Source organism: Myxine glutinosa, chromosome 7 (genome assembly GCF_964187855.1).
Source record: "Myxine glutinosa chromosome 7, kmMyxGlut1.1, whole genome shotgun sequence".
Lineage (NCBI taxonomy): Eukaryota > Metazoa > Chordata > Myxini > Myxiniformes > Myxinidae > Myxine > Myxine glutinosa.
Genome location: NC_136267.1, coordinates 44592205 through 44612327, shown reverse-complemented (window position 1 = coordinate 44612327; position 20123 = coordinate 44592205). Strand labels below are relative to the sequence as shown.

The 20123-nt window shown below is 41.7% G+C and overlaps 1 protein-coding gene across 7 annotated transcripts in view; it reads left to right on the top strand.

Moving 5' to 3' along the window:
• LOC137431178 (tensin-3) overlaps positions 1-20123 on the top strand; it is a 391044-nt gene that overhangs the window by 175874 nt on the left and 195047 nt on the right. For all 7 annotated transcript variants that reach the window (XM_078781594.1, XM_068122190.2, XM_068122191.2 and 4 more), the window contains 3 exons: positions 7734-7775; positions 9224-9276; positions 14545-14713. In XM_078781594.1, the coding sequence (XP_078637720.1) occupies positions 14576-14713 (138 nt within the window). In that variant the 5' untranslated portion in view covers positions 7734-7775; positions 9224-9276; positions 14545-14575. The remainder of the gene's footprint in view (positions 1-7733; positions 7776-9223; positions 9277-14544; positions 14714-20123) is intronic.

Here is a 20123-nt window from a genome sequence, read left to right as displayed (position 1 = left end):
GGGCGGAAATATATATCAGAAACTCAACACACAAAAGCCACGCCTCTCAGGCGGGGCGTGGTATGCAAATAGATAAGCCACGCCTCTCAACGGGGCGTGGTATGCAAGGCAAGCGTTCGCCCGGTAAAGGCAAGTCTCAACCCGCCCGGGCGAGTCCGGACATGTGACCGCTCGCCGGTTGCGTCATCGGCCGGTGCAGGGTAATTGTGTCATGCTACCGGTAACCGCTACAGTAGCATGATATCTCAAAAAGTTATTTATGGATTATGACAAATATTGTTGGATGAATTGGGTAGGTGACAAGAACAAGCCGATTACAGTTTTACCTCCGCCACCGAAGGTGGATGGAGGTTATGCTTTCACACATGTCTGTCTTTGTTACTTGAAAAAATTGAAGATTGTTCAAATATATTGGTTGGTCTTATGCGTTAATTGGCAAAAAATATATTTTGGACATGTATGTTGATCACTCCGGTTTGTGTGTTTGTTTGTCTGTCCGCTCACTTATACTTGCGTACAGGTCACAATTTCAAATCGATCTTCACGAAACTTCACCAAATGGTAGAGTTCGTGGTCTGACAGAATCACATTTATTTTTGAGGTCAAAAGGTCAACATAGGCCAAACGTCAACCACTTGTTTCAAATTTCTAAAATCCTCACTTTTCATCCGATAGACTTGAAATTTGAATAGGATTTGCATATCAGCTAACTGAGCTCAACCACCAACTATTATGGAGATTAACATAGGCCAAAAGGTCAACATAGGCCAAAAGGTCAACATAGGCCAAAAGGTCAACATAGGCCAAAAGGTCAACATAGGCCAAAAGGTAAACAACCTTTTCAAATTTCTAAAATCCTAAATTTTCATCCGATTCACTTGAAATTTGAATAGGATGTTCATATCAACTTACTGAAACCAACCAACAGCTATTTTTGAGATCAGCATGGGCCAAAAGGTGAACATAGGCCAAATGTCAACAACCATTTTGAAATTTCTAAAATCCTACATTTTAATCTGATTGACTTGAAATCTGAATAGGATTTGCAGGTCAGCTTATTGAATTCAACCACAAACTATTTTTGAGGTCAACGTCGGCCAAAAGGTCAACCTAGGTCAAATTTCTAAAATTATCAATTTTCATCCGATTAATTTAAAATTTGAAGACGATTTGCATATCAGGTCACAGAATTCAACCAACAATTATTTGTAAGGTAAAAGGATGCTTTACTGAGTGCCATTCCACTTTGTTATTTTTGCCAAGTGTCACTCTATGAGTGATTTTTCATTCTGTCTGTCTGTCTGTCTCTCTTGTCTGTCTGTCTGTCTGTATGTCTGTATGTCTGTATGTCAGTCGCCTACAGGTCACAATTTTCAAATGATCTTCACAAAACCTCGCCAAATGGTAGAGTTCGTCATAATCAAGGAGCATATTATTTTTGGGGTCAAAAGGTCAAAAGGTCAACATAGGCCAAAGGTCACCAACTTTGTCAAATTTCTAAAATGCGCAATTTTCATCCGATTGACTTGAAATTTGAAGAGGATTTGCATATCTGGTCACTGAAGTCAACTACCAATTATATTTGAGGTCAACATTGTCCAAAAGGTCAACATAGGCCAAATTTCTAAAATCCTCAATTTTTATCCGATTGACCTGGAAATTAAATTTAAGAGGACTTGCATATCTGGTCAGTGAATTCAACCACCAATTATTTTTGAGATAAACACAGGCCAGCAACTTATTTAAGGGATTTCGCAAGTATCGTGCTATGCACGACATAGTTCTTGTTTGTTACTTGCCGGAAATAGATTCCGGCTAGTATGTTGGTTGGTTGGTTTGTCTGTCTGTCTGTTTGTGCGCAGTACTATGTCAACATCGTTGCACATACCATCATCAAACTTTTCACACGTATTTGCCTTTCCCTGGAATAGACTGTGCCCAATTTTTAACTCTCTAGGCCCAAGGTCAAGCTCAAGATCACCCAAAACGTGAAATCAGGGGGGTCGAGTTTTCATTTAAAATATATTTCAAACCACTATAACTCTAAAAGTACAAGAGATATGCATACACTTACTATTACTGACATATAGGAAGTCACATACGACATTTCATTTGGTACCATGACCTTTGACCTTGAAAGGTCAAACTCAAGGTCAAAAAATTTTTTTTTACTAATAACTCTGTCAAACATTACCTGATTCCCTTATAACCAACACCAAAATGTTCATTATTCAATTCCCGAATAATAACATGTGGCTTAAAATGGTCAAAAATGCTTAGTTTTAATGATTTTTGGGGTCAAAGGTCAGGGGGCCAAGTTTTCATTGAAAATATATTTCAAACCACTATAACTCTGAAAGGACAAGAGATATGCATACACTTACTCAGTTACCTTCCAGTGCCTAACGTATATACATGTATAGATTTCCCGCCATTTTGATCCAAAATGGCCGATAAAAAAAGTACATTGTGGCAAGTCCTCGGTCTCTGACCGATTTTTCATTTGTTTGTCTGTGTGTCTGTGAACGAGATATCTCAAAAAGTTGTGGACGGCTTCAGACTAAATTTGCCAGAGGTAGTGAATGTGACATGAACGAAACGATTAGGTTTTGGTGAAGATCCGGATTCGGATCCGGCTAGTAGAATTTTCTTCACGAGTAGTGATTCTTCACCATTGATATAGGGCCAAAAAAGATAGGGCCAAAAAAGGCGTATAGCAGGATATCTCAAAAAGTTGTGGACGGATTCGGAAGAAACTTTTTGGAGAGGTTGGGTGTGTGACAAGGAAGAATTGGTTCAATTTTGGTGAAGATCTGAATATGGATTCGGATACGAGAATTATTTAATTTTCAAGTTATTATTCACTATTGAGTGATAGGGCCAAAACCGACATATAGCAGGATATCTCAAAAAGTTATGGACAGATTTGGACGAAACGTGGTGGACAGGTAGGGTGTGTTACATGGACGAATCGATTCGATTTTGGTGAAGATCTGAATATGGATTCTGATATGATAATTATTTAATTTTTACCTGATTCTTTACCATTGAGAGATCGGACGAAATGCGATATGTAACATGATATTAAAAAAAGTTATGGACGAGTAATGACTAAACTTGGTGGACGAGTTGGTTAGGTGACAAAAACAAACCGATTAGATTTTGGTTCAGGTCCGAATCCAGATCCAGCCTATCATTGGGATACAAAACGAACTGTTGGGCCTGGCGGAGGTACGCGCTCTACCGAGGGCTGTTCCAGTTCATATTGCGATGCTCTGTTTTATTGTGACCATTCGTTCACGCTTAAAATGTTCATTACATCATTGGAGTAGGGACATGTCGTCCCGCCACCGTGTTGTTAGAACAGCAGGCAGCCGTTGGAAAAAGCGTGGGATTCTATTTCCCGTGCTCAGCTTTGAATTTGGCCAAACCCCGCTCGGTTCTCCGTGACCACACACCACGTGTCTCGGGTGTGTAAGCTCGGATTTGCACACTGGGTGACAATATCTGTTAACCAAAGTTCAGGCCATTTGCAATGATCGTTCATTATGGGGAGCATAATCAGAGTTTTTGTTTTTTTGTTTTTTTTGTATACTGAATCGAGGCTCGTGAAAGAGCTAACATTTATTTCACAAACAAATCAACCAGACAAACAAAATATACAAAAAGAGGGAGCGGAAGACAAGATGGGGAGAGAAGGGGAAGCACACAACCACAACATTTGAGAGCAGAGAGAAGTGTGGGAGGGAGAGGGCTTGGGGGCAGGAGGCGTGGGAGGGGGAGGGCGGGGGGGAGAGGTATAAAACACAAGGGGACCGGTTGCAATTGCGTCCTTTGTTTTAGCACAAAGTTGCAAGTTGTCCTTTCTTTAAAGAGGCCCCTGCACAGAAGTAACATTTCTGAAAACGTTATTCATTTTCATTGCATTTTCAGCACAGAGGAAGAGACTCCTGGGGGAGTGGGATGATACGGGTGAAAGGTCAAAACACTGACGACCGAGTCAAAGGAAACAAGCAGACAAGATGCACACAAACAAACAAGATAAGCGTAGATAACGAGCAGGACAAGCATGCACATGGGAGCCCACATGAGCATGCAGTGCGCAGTCATTTTGAGAGACTCGAGGGAAAACAAGACTGGATGTACCTGGTGATGTCATTATACAGATAGGGGAAAAGGGGATTAAAGGAGTGTAGGTGAGCATTAACCTTAAACTTGCAGGGATGGTGGACGAGGAATGGTTTTACTGGTTTAACACGTGCAACTTGGCATAGCGTGGAAGTGATGAAAAGCTGAAAAGGCAGGCAAGACAAGATCAGATTGAGGGAGTAGAGGCCACACCTGTTTCAATAAGGAAAGTGCTTGCATTTGATCCTCCAGCCAAGAGATAGCAAATACCCTTGGGACGCTAGATTCGACTGCCTCCTTGGGTGAACAATAGCAAAACTAGCCCACAATAGGAGCAATTGCACTTGTGTGGATGAATGGCCTTGTACACAAATGAACGATGAGAACGGTCTAGGAAAGACTTTTGCTCTACAGAGTGTTCTTCGGCAACGCCCTGCGTTATAGAACAGCTTGTCTTATTGGTCCATGGCAAGGCATGGAAGATGTTAAGGCCAAGGATTGCACCTCCACCAGAGGTTGATCAAGTCATTGAATTGGAAGGCTTGCAACGTAGAGATGAAGGACGTGCCAGCATCGAAAATCATAGTTGAAGTCACAAGTTTCTTTCGTCTTCTCTCCAGATATACAGACAGTGATTCAGCTGACAACCCAATTAGCCTGTCCGCCACGCAGCGGGAGACAGGGTTTTGCAATCACTATGTGTCTGTGTGTCTGTCTGGGTCGTAACCTTTCACCATTTGACCTTTCGCCTTCACATTTTCAACAAAGCTAAGACAAATTAATAATTTCGTCAAAAGGTCAAAGGTCACCTTCACATAAAATCGTTAATTTTCATCCAGTTGACCTGAAATTTAGAGAAATTGTATGTTGGATCACTGAATTGGTTCACCAATCAAAGGCTAGACGCTGATTGTTTTTTCTTTTAAATCAAAAGGTCAAAGGTCAACATTGCATAAAATCAGCAATTTTCACCCAAATGACCTGAAATTTAAAGAATTTGTAAATCGGGTAACAAAAATAGGTTCACCAATCAAAAGCTAGACGCTGGTTGCTTTTTTTTTAAATCAAAAGGTCAAAGGTCAACATTGCGTAAAATCAGCAATTTTCACCCAAATGACCTGAAATTTAAAGAATTTGTAAATCGGGTCACATAATTGGTTCACCAATCAAAAGCTAGAAGCTGATTATTGTTTTAGATCAAAAGGTCAAGGTCGCCTAAAATTGTCTATTTTTTTGTATTTTTTTTTATAGCTGTTTTCATAATGTTTAACATACGGAAGAAGAAGGAGAAGGCCGAGTACAAAGCGGACGCGGATGGGCTTGGCATTTTCAGATGCTTTCTAGTTGTCTCAGGGATGTCTGTCTGACGTTGAATTTTACAACGTGTTCTCCATACAACAACAACAACATGCATTTTAAAGGCCATTTTCCCTACTAGAGCGGGGGTTAGCCTTCTCCATGGTGCTTACAAATCCAAAGATGGAATCCAAATCCAAATCTTACAAATGCAAATGCTTACAAAGTCAATGGAATCCAAAGATGTCTGCATGGACTCGATAAGCTATCAATATACAGACTTGGCATTTAATATGGAATATTTTTTTTGTGGGGGTGAACTTACTTTTCAAGATGTCTTAGAACCAAAAGTTCATTAGAATTATGTTGAAATTATTCGAGATTTTGTTAATGTGACCTTTAAAAGAAACAAAAACCACATTTGACGTTTCGAAACAAATAAATTGATCCTTGAAAGTGATGTAAACTGATATCGAACTCAATTCACAGACAGTACTGTGTTAAACTTCTGTACGTTTTCCAGAAGTATCTCTTTATTTTGCACATTAGCCAAATTTTTTTTTAACAAAAACAAAAGTTAAATTACGACTGGGATTACGGACAGTAAAATTACAGTTCAGTACATCGTGTAACCCCCACGAGCATTCAGGAGAGCACGTACACGTTGAGGTATGCTATTCACGAGATTTGCCAAGGTTTGGACAGGAATCGCTTGCCATGCAGTGACAATAGCCTGCTGCAATTCACGCACAGAGGTCGGCTGCTGGTCCAAGTGGTCGATTTGATGCATTAATTCTGCCCACAAGTTCTCTATCGGATTCATATCCGGGGACATGGCAGGCCATTCCATATGCTCTACACCACGGTCAGCAAGAAAGTGTTGGATCATGCGAGCACGATGAGGCCGTGCATTGTCATCTTGGAAGACAAAGTTTCCTCGAAAGGCTGAATGAGCAAATGGAAGCAATGTTTCTTCCAGAATGGCCCTGTACTTGAACTGGTTCAGGTTTCCATTCAGAACAACCATATCAGTTTTGCCCCCTGCATGAAAAGCAGCCCAAACGGTCACCCCACCACCTCCAGCTTGGACTCTTGGCACTATACAATCTTTGTTGTAGGCTTCATGCACTTGTCTGCGCACTCGGACGCGGCCATCTTGACGATAGACCAGAAATCTAGACTCGTCACTGAAGATCACGTGATTCCAGTGTCCTGGCTTCCATTGACGGTGCTCTCTGGCCCACTGCAATCGGCGCTGGTGGTGTTGGCTGGTCAGGCATGGCTTTCTCAGGGGACGCCTGGCACGATAGCCTGCTTGAACCAGTCGTTGGTTGACTAGCCTTCTGGATACAGGCACATTTGTCAGTTGTTGCCACTCAGCCCTAAGCCGATTAGCTGACTTGGTACGGCCATTGCGGACTAACCGGTGCAGCTGGCGATCATCCCTCCTTGTGGTTCTGTGGGGAGGTCCTGGCCTCGGTATTGGAGTAGGGACACCCCTCTGAGCATTTCGTTTCAGGATCTTTGACACCTAACCTTGAGTGATGCCATACTGCCGAGCAATAGCACGCTGTTTCATGCCGTAATTTCGTAAAGCCACCACTCCATGACAAACAGCATTGTCGAGTTGATGGACCATCTCCAGAGGAAGCGGCAATAACTTTTGGAGACGTGCAGCAGTTGTTTTCCACTAATGCAGAACACAACAACCCTTGTATACCCGACTGTGAATCCAATCATCAAATGCACCTGTCCGTACATTTTGCCACGCCATCTGTGATATAATCCTGTTGTTGACTTCTTGCTGCGACAGACAATCAGTGACATGGTTCTTTTAACAAATAAATCACCAAAGTGTAAAAGAAACTCACCAGATTGATATACTGAGTTAAGAAAGTAAACCCAAGTCAAGAAAAAAAAATATTCCATATTAAATGCCAAGTCTATATCTTAGCCTATGCCACATTAACCCTAGGATGCATGGCTCGAAGGCATTCTATGAGCAGCCTGGTCCTAGGCCCTAGGGTTAATGAAATTACCATTATTGGAATCACAAAGCCATAACATATTGATTTCCAAACTTTGCAGGTTCTTTGGACGCACATTATGGAAGGGCAGATCAAAAATTCTACATCCTGAAAGAAGATAAAAGTTTATAATGCAAAAAAATAGACCTTTCATATTTGCATTTAAGCATTAAACTTCAGATGTTTATTGTAATCAGACTTAAGATGACCGTTAGAGATAAGAGCGACACGTTCATGTCTCTGCATGTTGTGATTTGCTGTTGTTTGTTTTTCCTGCCCTAGCCAAGTGGCTCCGAGTTGCCATTGAAGCTCTCAGGCAAAGCGGTGAGTGTCGTGCGGTAAAGACTTGAAGTGGTGACTTCAGGTGTGACAACAGGAGCAGATTTCTAAGATTATGTATATTGTATAGCATAGGATGGCCCAAGAAAACATAACACATTACAATTGCGATTTTAAAGTTTCACAATTAATTGTATGAAGCAACAATTTATTCGTCCTTTAAGAACAATTCTCTCAACATTTTGCCGCACTAGATATTCTTAAAGAAATATTTTTAAAATGCCATCATCATTTCTTGCCCCCCCCCCCCCCCTTTAAGTAGTTGTTTTGTATGCAGTCTGTGGCTGCTAGTTGCATATCGTTTCTAGTACTCATTTGGTACTTATTTGGCACGACAGCTAGGGCTCAAACTCCAGACCGTAAGACCTTTTAAGCCAGCGACCTTAACCGTTAATCCAATACCAGACTCCCCCCTGTAAGTTCAGTTAAATCATGGATTCCACGGTGTTTTTGGTTTCCTAACAAGACAGCATTACTTGAACCACCTTTTAGAGGCCATTTTTCCCCGCAGAGCAGGGGTTGGCCTTTTTCAGGCACCGTGGTCCCCTTTTTGAAGCAATGTTTTATGGCCGGATGCTCTTCCTGCCGCCAACCCTGTTAGTCACCTCTTGCGATACACAGGGAATTACCAGTGAACTGGTACTCAATTTGCCGACTTCGGAAGGATGGCAGGCTGAGTCAACCCGCCTGGGTGTTAATTCAGCGATGACCAGGATTGAGAACCCGGGATCCTAGGATCCCAAGCCGCACCCTAACCGCTAAGCCAACACCAGGATTAACAAGACAGCATTACATGCTGCCTTGAATTTGACAACTATGACATCGAACAATTCCTTTACGTTAATTTCATTAATTACTAGCCGACAAAAGTAAGATTGAATCAGAGGTAGTGAATATAGTCATAAATATGGGCTGTGCCAACTTCATGAAAAACGGAAATCCTACGCAGACAATTTGCGACAATGTGGCACCTTAAAATTAATTAAACCTCAGCTGTTCACGACACATACAACGACATTTCTGAACTTTGCACACAACACTCCATCAGAAACTGCCCGAATGTTTGCATTTGCTTAGGTTTAGCATATAACACAATGCTTCCAGGAAGGCTAGTCCAAGAAAACCTCGAAAGCTGGCATTCTTTGTTTGACAGGTTTACTGTCTCAGGATGTGCCTAGGGATTGTTTACTGGGGCAGAAGGTGCTCTGTGGGTCATGAGGTTAGACAGCCCATCATTGCAAGCCACTCAAAAGAGCCTGAGCTAATGGAATCCTTGTCTGGCACATCAGAAGCCCGAGACATCTGCAGACTATTCTCCACAGACTTCAGCTTTGGATGCGTGCACTATATCCCAGTGTTTGCAAACAGGTAACCGGAGTTACACTCCGTTCGGTTAATTTTCTTTCAATGCTTTACTTTTTCTTCTCTTCCAGAAATCGGTGGAACAGGCAAACAACAAATCTTATGCGCAAGTTAAAATAGCCAGGTGAGATTTTCTTCTTGGAAATGTACATTTAAGAAAGAAAAATGAAGGAAATTGAAATAATAATGTTGTGCCTTGAATGTTTTTCCTCTATTTCCATTGACATGCTTTAAAAACAGACTTTCCCCCACTGTCAACATAAGTGTAAAAAATTTAAATTAAAAACAATATTGTTCCATTCCAAGGTGCTGAGTGAGACCTGAAATAATTGTCGGTCTGCTCTACCTTGAAGGCATAAGGTTGGTGTCAATGCTACGGACTTAGGAAGAACATTCTACGTTGATTCGAGCTTGTCGTAACTGAAACAGTCGCCATATTTTGTAATAATCGTTCTTTTCTAAAAGCAGATTTTGTTTTTTTGACCCGTATGGAGTGCAAGGCTGACTATGCATTGCATATCATGATGGTCATGGTGAAAACATTCTTATCAGCAGATTGAAAGTGCTGTTCGAGAATGTAAGCATAAGGGTCAAATGCTAATGCTCCATTATTTACAGACTTGAAGCGTGTTTTGGAAACTGTTTAAAATTGTACCTTTGAGTGGCGGTTTGCAATACACTGCCAAAGGTTTGATGGAGCATCGTGAAAAACTGGCCAGCGTTGCTTATGTTTGCCGCAATCTTTTGCCAAAGCCACATTGCTGCTAAGTTCATCATTTAAAAGAAATAAATAAATTAGTTGCCTGTCTGCTCCAAGAATAGCAAGAAATAAATTAATTACACAATATATCAAAACATATGAGTGGATGCTAAAGAATTGCCAATTCAACAACTTTGATTAGCGGCAATACATTTTTGCCTAAAATGTGCACAAAGAATCGAAGGTTTAAATGAACAAACCTGCCAAATATGTTTGGGATATTGTATCCCATATATGTTTTTTATTCGTAAACTAGTATAAAATTCCATCAAAAATGATGGGTTGGAACAGTTTATTCGATGGTACAGCCACACGAGTGTGCCAAAGTCTAAAACCTTGGCCGAGTGGCAGGTGTCCTTATATCTTCTTCATTTATTAGACATCCTATGGATGTAAATGAACAATCGTTATACTCTGCGCGTGTTGCACATCACGTGCAGCACATCACGTGCAGCGAATTTCACCTCTCTGTGCCTTGTATTATTGTTATTTTTAAAAAAACGCTTCCGTACACCGCCCTTGAGGCTCGGTTTGCAAGCCACCTTCTACAATTCCAATAGAAGAGACATAATTACTCTTTTATGGAATTTTTTTTTCGAGTTTGTTTTATCCACAGAAATAGACCGTAGTGAACACACATTCGTGTTAAAGGATTGGCCTTTAAAACATACCTTCATGAAGGGGGACAGACATCTGTACAAAAACACAAGCGGACATTGTGTTTTATATGGTAGATAGGCTTGCAGGATAGCTTATATGTATGTGCACTTGTCATTGAGTTGTCTAGCCAGGGTTTGAATCTTAGTTCAGCTATAAACTGTCAACTTTGTGTTTCCAGGCAGGGCAATACATCAATGTGTGTGCCAACCATTGGAGGACCTTAAGCTGGAGGAGCCCCTGCCATCACTGATTATTTGTGCACATAAATATCCCAGAGTGTCATTCGTGAAGAGTAGGCAATTTATTGCCGGCACCCTTGCAAAATTTCTAATTCCTGCCAAAAACTGTGGGTAGCACTTCTTTGACACCCATTGATACCAAGTTGCATTGCTTGCTGTCTCAGAGGCAAATTTGTTATCTGTGCAGCAATTCCTACAACATAAAAAATTAATGTCTCCAGGTTGTTCGAATGTCACATGTCAACTGTATTCGGCTAAGAAGGGCAACAGTGACACTTATTTGTAAACGCACGCACGAGTCAATGTATCAACAAGATTCAGCATTTAACAACCCAGAGCCTCGAGTGTGGTGCTTTATCTCAGGTGCCTTTTCACGCAGGAGATGCTATATTAAAGGAGGACACCTGGCTGGCGCTGTGGTGCTAGAATACAGTTTATCTGCTATGCAGTCACACACGCACATGTACGCAGAAGCACATACGCACATGTACGCAGAAGCACACACTTACTGATTTCACGAAGGCTGATTACAATAACGACTGAAGTCAACTACTTCTGATGAGAATGGTAACTTGAAACTGTTGAAACTGTAAACATGGTGTTTATTCAGTGTTGTTTATGATCAAATGTTTATTCATGTTTTATTTAATCTCAGTGGAAAACATTTCGAATATATTGAATCCTACATTGACTTTATTTCCATGAATGACAAGCTTCCAGTGTATGCCTCGACTATGCAACATGCTGTGTACAATTGCATACACAACGCATCTCAGAGCTTACCCTGGGCCCTTAACTTGGCTCTTACCGCCCACACCGTTTACAAGTACAGTATAACATTGTGTCTTGGAATAATCCACTGCCTTCTCTCTTTCCAACACAGCACTTGCATTTCCCTAAAACCTGGCATTAGCAATCTCAACAAAGGTAGTTTGATGGCTGTTATGAGTCATCGGGGAAATATCTGCAACCCATGGCGAACTATATAAAATTCTTACGCAGATGCACAGATAAGTCTTTCAGGTATGGACGTATGGTTAACCGAGGACGAGGTTCAGGAGTGTTGTCAGAGTTGGTGGAAAGGCCTGAGAATTTTATAGTAAGGTTTACAAATTGACAAAGTTGGTTGGATTTTTGAAGACCGACCAGACGTTTGACAACCTGTGCGTGTTGTCACCCTGCACTCGCGAAGCGAAAAGCGAGGTTAAGCGATAGGGTACGTATGTGCGTACTTATGTCGTATGTGTATGCATATTTAAAATCCATTTTCTAGGCAACCGTGGATCCGATTGACATGAAATTTCCAACATAGTATGCGTGTACTCATGTGTAATTTATAGTGATAATTATGACGTCATACGTCACGTGTTACGGACCGCATCTTGGAAACATTTGCACCTCTATATCTCCGAAACCACTCAATGGAAAAAAATTGAACATGGCTCATTGTCAAGTACTCCCCATGGGGAATAAGATATGTTAATGATGATATCATCAGTTCCTTCATTATGACATCATAATTCGACAAGCACAAGACTTGATCCGATTAGTATAAATTTAGTTTTCTCTGCAAATTTTGGTCCGATGGATACTAAATTTTCATCATAAGAGCGCCTCCTCCAGTAGAAGTATTTAATGATATTTATGACGTCACGGGTGCCATCTTGGAAAAAACCGAAAAACATTGCACCTCTATATCTCAGACACTGCTCCATGGAAAAAATTGAACCGTGCGCATTGTAAACAACTCTGCATGGGGAATAAGTGTTAGGCATTCGGTGTTGTGAAAAGCAGGGTTAGGCATTCGGGTGTGTACGTACGTGTGGCGTGTCTGCATTTTAAAAATTCATTTTCTCGGCAACCGTTGGTCCGATTGATACGAAATTTTACCATAAAAGCGCCTCTGCCTGTATAATTTTTTTATTTATAATTATGACGTCATAGGTCATGTGGTACAGACGCCATCTTGGAAAAATCGAAAAACATTGCACCTCTATATCTCAGAAACCGCTCCATGGACAAAAAATTGAAACGTGCGCATTGTAAACAACTCTGCATGGGGAATAAGTGTTAACATGACGTCATTGGTGCCTTAATTATGACGTCATAATTCGACAAGTACAGCACTAAGTCTGATCAGTTTGAAATTTATTGAGTGTGATCTATGCAACAATTATATTGGAGAATGTAAATTTATGATGTCATCGGTAACGTGATCTGGCAGCCATATTGAACCTAAGTGAAAATCTATGAGAATAGTCTTCTCTGAAATCACTTAACCAATCAATGTGAAACTTGATCAACTAATTGATCAACTACTCATGGGAAATATGGTTTGATAAAGATGATGTCGTCGGTCACGTGCATATAATATATATTATCAACCAACCCTCCCTCCAGCATATATCCTAACACTGCCAATTTATCATTATTTACTCTGATCAGAAAAAGTGACATTACACCAAGGGTAGTGACATTTAAATGTTACTTTCGGAGAAGAAATTCCAAGCATTTACGAGAAATATTTAATATACAGGGTGTCGACAAAGTAGCGCGTCATAGGCAAAACATTTATTTGTAAGATTGGCTACATCACTTGTTCGAAATGTGTCCCACCAATCTCAAAACATGTTTGTAAATGGAAAAGCAGGTGTCTCTGAATGTCTTAATAAACTACATTCCAAAAAAAAATAAAAAGGAAATACATTAGATAAATTAAATAATTTCCTATAATGCGCGACTTTGTGGACACCCTGTATTTAATCCCACCAGGATCTCTTTATTCGTTGTAAGCCCCATTCTTGTGAAGGATACTGTGGTGTATTTGTTTGTGTGAACATTACAAATCACAGCTCCCTTTTGTGTCGCTGAAGGACCTGCTGAGGAGTGACATAACCCTGCCTAACATATGCGTTGTTAAATAAAATGCTGCATTCTCTGCCATTTCCCATGCTTGACATCGTAACTCCGCCGCTGACGAAATCCACATTTTATATGAAACATGCCACAAAAATGTTCACAGGCAGATCATTGCAGATGTGATAGTACCCTTAAAGTGGCTTCTGTAAGATTATATTCCACAACACAATGCCATCTAACTGCTGTCGTTCCACCAGAAAGGCAGTTCTAATTGAATGAGAACCAGTCAGAGTTCAGAAGCAAAGCACATCACAACGGAACTATTTGCCCATCCTTTCTGGTTGTGTCATTTATGTACTACGTATGTGAAGTAATGGAACTTGACTCCGTCTTCCCCCTTTCCCATGTGCAACATAAATTTCCTTTGTACTTCCTCCCTTTATTCCAATTCCTTCCCAATCTTCTCTTTCCCTTTTCTTCCTGCTCCTCTCGCACATACTTTTGCCATTTTATCTCCTACTTTCCTCCCCTTTTTCTTCCTTATCTTAATTTTAATGGTTTTAATTTATCTTCCATTCCCCTGCATCTAAACTAAATGGATAGACCTTGCACTTTTTCGGCCCCGCATTAAGTTGTAGGCCTTCACTCTTTCTCATCAAGCCGTCTCAGAGATGAAAGCAAGATGTGTTTTTGGATTATATCTCACATGTGAAGATACATTTTGAGGTTTTATAGGTTTCACTTTTTAAAAAAATGTTATTACAGTGATAAACAAAAGTTTGACATCTTGGTATTTGCCCCACTCAGTAAAAATTCTGCTCATGCATTTTGCTGAAAGTTCATCATAAGTGCTATCACCATCAATTCCTCGCAGGTCAAGCAGTGCGGAGCACATTGCAGCCGGCATGGAGTTTGACCTGACTTACATCACCGAGCGTCTTATTTGTGCCTCTTTTCCATCAAATAGCTCAGATGAAGCTTATAAGAACAGTCTGCACGAAATTGCCCGGATGCTCAAATGCAAGCATGGAGACAACTACTTGGTCAGTATGGGAATCTTATTTACATGCTGAACATTAAGAATATTTTTCAAACTTTCCGAAAAAAAAAAAAGAAAGAGTTTTAGGATGCTCTGTTATTGTCAAAAATATTATTTGATGATAAATAATTATATTTATTCTCGCATACTATTACTTTGATGGCAGTGAGTCCACGTGATTTATAGTGCGAGGGGAAAATGTTATATAAGTGAGCATAATATTTTAAATCATATGTTACCTGGGGGCTCTTCTTTATCATTTAGGTTGATGTCAATCCTTATTATTAGCAACAAAAAGCAGGTATGTGTAAGTCCGAGAAGGCAATAAATGATAGCGCCATATTCAACTGAAAGTTCAAAAGAAATGCAACTCCTCCTTTATTAATTGCAAATTTAATTATATATGTATGTTTGTTTTCAGAAACAAAGAGGAAGTTGTGGGGGGAGGAGGTGGTGCATCAACCTGAACAGCACTCAGTAATGTCATAGAGAAATTGAGGTTCTTTGTTAGTTGAAGAATCATGAAATATCAGAATGCAATATCTCAACCAGATGCTCCACCTCACCCCACAATAAATCCTTTGATTTCCACTATAAAACGAGGAATTTATGTTGTTTTTAACGATATGTAGGGCTGATGGTTATTGTACAAATATAACATGAAAAACAAAAACATGATGGCCCAAAAGACATTAATGTAAGGCATTTTAGACGCATGGTGTCTAAAAAGGGGAACACATACACCATTTCACCAAATATAATGTACTTACATTTTTGGGCTGTTGTATTCCTTATAAATCTTTCTTGTTGAATCGCTCTTTTTTTCCTTTTATCTCTGCTCCAAACATTACCAGCATGACAACACTCTTGAAACTATTATATTTTATGAATTAAAAATGTCGTGAATACAATCTACATGTTAGATTGCCATAAATAACATGATGGTTAACATATATAATTAAGTAATGTGTGGGTCTCAGTTGTATTAAACTTGTTATATTTTGTGAATTGAAAAATGACATATGTTAGATTGCCATAAATAACATGATGAGATCGTTAACATATCTTATTATAATAGAGCAATCATATATGGTTAGTTATGTTGTTATGTCATTATGTATGTTTATTTATATGCGATCAAAACGTCTTCTTCTTCTTCTTCAAATATAATTAACATCCTCTTTATTAGTCCCATACCGGTGTACACCGGAGGGGACTATAGGTTTGCACTCCGTCCCTCCGTCTGTCAGTCTGTCCGTCTGTCAGTCCGTCACGCAAAGAACAGCTTTCCGGACTTTTTTTCTAAACTCTTAATGCTAATGATTTCAAACTTGGCACATGGTTTCCTCATGATAAGTTACAGATCACGTTCGAACTTCACGACGTTTCGATCATTTTTGACAAAGTTATGGCACTTTGAACTTTGGTAATTTCCCCAACAGTTTTCCGGACGACAGACTGCCGGTAGGGGACATGTATTGCAGCGCAATACTCAGAAAGCTTGTTAACCCTCTTAATTACGTTTCGACTGCTGAGACCCATCAGACCTTTGATGACCATTTAAATCCCCCAAGACCCTTAAGACCACCAAGACCCAAAATACACTTAGAGACCCAAAAGACCTTGGAGACCCCGAAGACACAAATCACCCCAAAGACGCAAAATACTCTTGAAGGCCCTGAAGCTCAAAAATACCCTGAAGACCCAAAAGACCCCGATGACCCAAAACACCCCGTAGACCCAAAATACCCCGAAGACCCAAAAGACCCCAAAGACCCAAAATACCCCGTAGACCAAAAAGACCCTGAAGACCTAAAAGACCCCGAAGACCCTTAATACTCTTAAGACCCAAAAGACCCTTAAATACCAAGAAAGAACCAAAATAACCCAAAGACTCTTAAAGACCCAGAGGAAACAAAAGACCCTTAAGACCAAAAAGCCCCTGAAGACACCGAAGACTCAAAAGACCTCAAAGACCCAAAACACCCCCATAGACCCAAAATACCCTTAAAGGCCCAGAGGATCCAAAAGACCATGAAGACCCAAATGGCCCTGAAGACCCAAAAGACCCAAAATACACCGGAATGGTCAAAGATGCCTATCCCTCTGAAACGACATGCCGCGCGCCGAATCACGCTAGTATAATTAATGTGCAGGTTCTAGTTTTTGTTGAACTTGTTGCGGTGTAGCCCATAGGGGAAAGCCGTCTATAACAGTGTTTGTCCTTCTGTATGTATGTCCCCTCAAACGTATACCAATCAGAGCTGAGGATCTGGTCACATGACAGGGTGATGTGATTGTTTGATGTCATTACGGCAATACGGCGGCTGACTCTCCACTCTCCGGCATTTTGATTCCAATTTCGTTCAGATCAAACATATCGTCGAACCTGACATACAGTATATCACAATCGCCATGCTCTACCTTTAGGTTTTTCATTCAGTGTGAAACACAACCAAACCGATTGTTAAAATCACCATCAAATATCGAAAGCATCGGCGTTACGGCTCTTCCAACAAAACGGTACTTATAGGCCTTAGGCTTTATGCCTCACCTTCGGACCGCTTCGGACAAATTAAGCCCAGGTTTCTTAATACAGTCGTGTATCGTTTCAGTAGTATCGTTTTCGTAATAGTAATGATAATAATATTATGTCGGTTGGGTAGAGCATAATATGTAGATCAAGGTAGATCTGCATAGGTAGGTGCTTCGTCTGTCGGGATAGGGAATGTCGATGTAATAAGTCTGTAGCCCGAATGTCGGATTAAGTGTGTCCTGTGATCATATGAGGATGATCGGGTGATAGGCAGAATAGGAATTAGGCTGACTCCCCGGTATGTCAAACCACTGTGATCATACCTGTGTCCCGTATGGCAACACACTCTTATACATTAGCTAGGCCCATTAGCACAACACTAATTAAATTCCCCCGCCACCACAATGACTGACCGGAAAGACAAGCAGGAAGCGACCGCGTACTACGGCGGCATGGCAGGCAAACATGGCACCGGCAGGCCGAGAGCCACGCCCAGAAGGACTCTTGATTGACAAGGGGGGAAGGGCGAGCAAAGAGCAGGCCACCGATTGGCAGGGTAGGGAAGGACGTGTGATTGGTCAGGGGAAGGGCAGAAAGCGTCCCCGTGATTGATGGAAGGAGCGACACACTGATTGGCCACCGACGGATGGCATGACACAAAGGGCAAAAAGCACTCAGCCAATGAGAGGACACCAATGCGATCAGAAGATTCGAGAGGTCGAGGGGCGCCACACGGGTTGGAGGAGGAGGGCTGACGTCACGTGACGGCGAGTAAAACCTCTCGCTCGCCGGCATTTTACCTCTTCCCTTGGCCCTCTTGCTCTGGACAGTCCGTTTTGCGTTGGCTCTTCTCGCGTTGGCTTCCTTCCTGCCCGGACCTCCCTTCTGCTTTTGCCTTTCGTTCCCGGTTGGACCTTTCCTTTGCGAACCGCGAATTGCCTGCGTTACGACAGACATTGGGGAAACGTTGGAGCACCGTCGATTCTCCTCCTTGGCGTTCACGTGCGAGCAAGGCTTTCCGCTGAGCAGGCGAGACCGGCGCGAGCGAGGCGCTCGGTGAAGCCTGAAGGAGCGTGCACAGCGTGCCTGGACGATTCCTGACGGACGCTACATCCAGACACAGATAAGACAGATAAGACGAGTGGACAATCCAGAGCATCTTTATTTCAATCTTCCTGTGTTGTGTATTTGAAGTGAAGTGTGGGAGTGCTCCATTAGAGGGGTTTGGGTTTTATCGTCGCGTTTCATCGTTCTCGGGTTCCGTAATAAATATTTCTTTTTTGTGCATTTTACCCCCGTCTCGGGTTGAGTTAATTTCCACAGGGAGAAGACATCATCGGGGCCGTGAAGGTAAGCAGCATTCTCCCCAACCCCCCTGCTCGTGTATGATCCGCCATTGAATTGGAAATGCCTCGTTAAGCTCGATTCCATCCGTGGACGCTCTGTTTTAATAGAGTCGTCCACAGGACAATATAGTAGCCTGGTGTTGGCTTAGCGGTTAGGGTGCCAGCGTGAGATCCTAGGATCCTGGGTTTGAATCCCAGTCGATCGATGAATTAACGCCAAGTGAGTCGACTCAGCCTGTCATCCTTCGGAGGTCGGAAAATTGAGTACCAGTTCAATGGTAATTCACTGTGTGTCGCAAGGGGCGTGTTGGTGTCCTGCCACCAACACCATCGCAACAGTGTTGGTGGCAGGAAGGGAATCCGGCCATAAAACATTGCCTCAAAAAGGGGACCAGGGTGCCGAAAAAAGGCCAACCCCCTGCTCTGTGGGGAAAAATGGCCTCTGAAGGTGGTATACAACAACAACAACAACAACAACAGGCATTTTGAGGCAATTTTCCCTGATAGAGTGGGGATGAGCCATGCGGGCCCCATGACAATCTTCTCCATTTTGCCCTATTTTCTGCATCTCCCCTTGTTAACCCCCTTGCCCACATTTCTTCTTCCACCACCTTTAGCAAAGTCTTTCTCGGTCTTCCCCGTCCTCTACTTCCTTCTACATTCATTTCCATCACTCTTCTCAACCAGTCACTTTCATCCTTCCTCAACACATGACCAAACCATCTCAACCTGTTTCTCTTCACAGCATCCATCACAGGCTCTATTCCCATCATCTTTCGCAATGCATCTTTTGTCTTCCTCTCTCCCAACGATATTCCACACATCCACCGAACCATTCGCATTTCCACCCTTTCCAGCCTTCATTGCTGCTCTACGTTCATTACCCATGTCTTGCTCCCATAAATCATAACACTTCTCACACATGCAGCATACACCTTTCCCTTCAGCTTCAACGACACTCCCCTCCTTGTCAGCATGCCACTCAGTTCCCGAACCTTCTTCCATGCACATCTCACTCGAGCAACCGTTGCCGAGTCTGATCCACCTTCTCCATTCAGCATGTCTCCTAGGTAGCAAAATGTTTTCACACCTTCCAGCATCATGCTGTCTCCAAGAACCAACTCAACATTTCCTCCATCTGCAGCTCCCTCTGTGCACACCTTACACTTGAATGTAGCTGCCACACTGGTTAATGACCCTCTAAGACCACTACATTTTTGATGAACCCACTCAGTGCACATTGTACATTGAATGGAGTCCACTCCGACACCCTTCCTGCACACAGCACACGGCCACTTCCCAGTTCTTTCCACCTCACCACATGCTTTACCACTTTACCATTATGCAGTGCATTCAGAAAGTATTCAGACCCCTTCACTTTTTTCACATTTTGTTATGTTGCAGCCTTATGCTGAAATCGTTTAAATTCATTGTTTCCCTCATCAATCCACACTCAATACCCCATAATGACAAAGAGAAAACAGGATTTTAGAAAGTTTTGCGAATTTATTAAAAAGAAAAAAACTGAAATA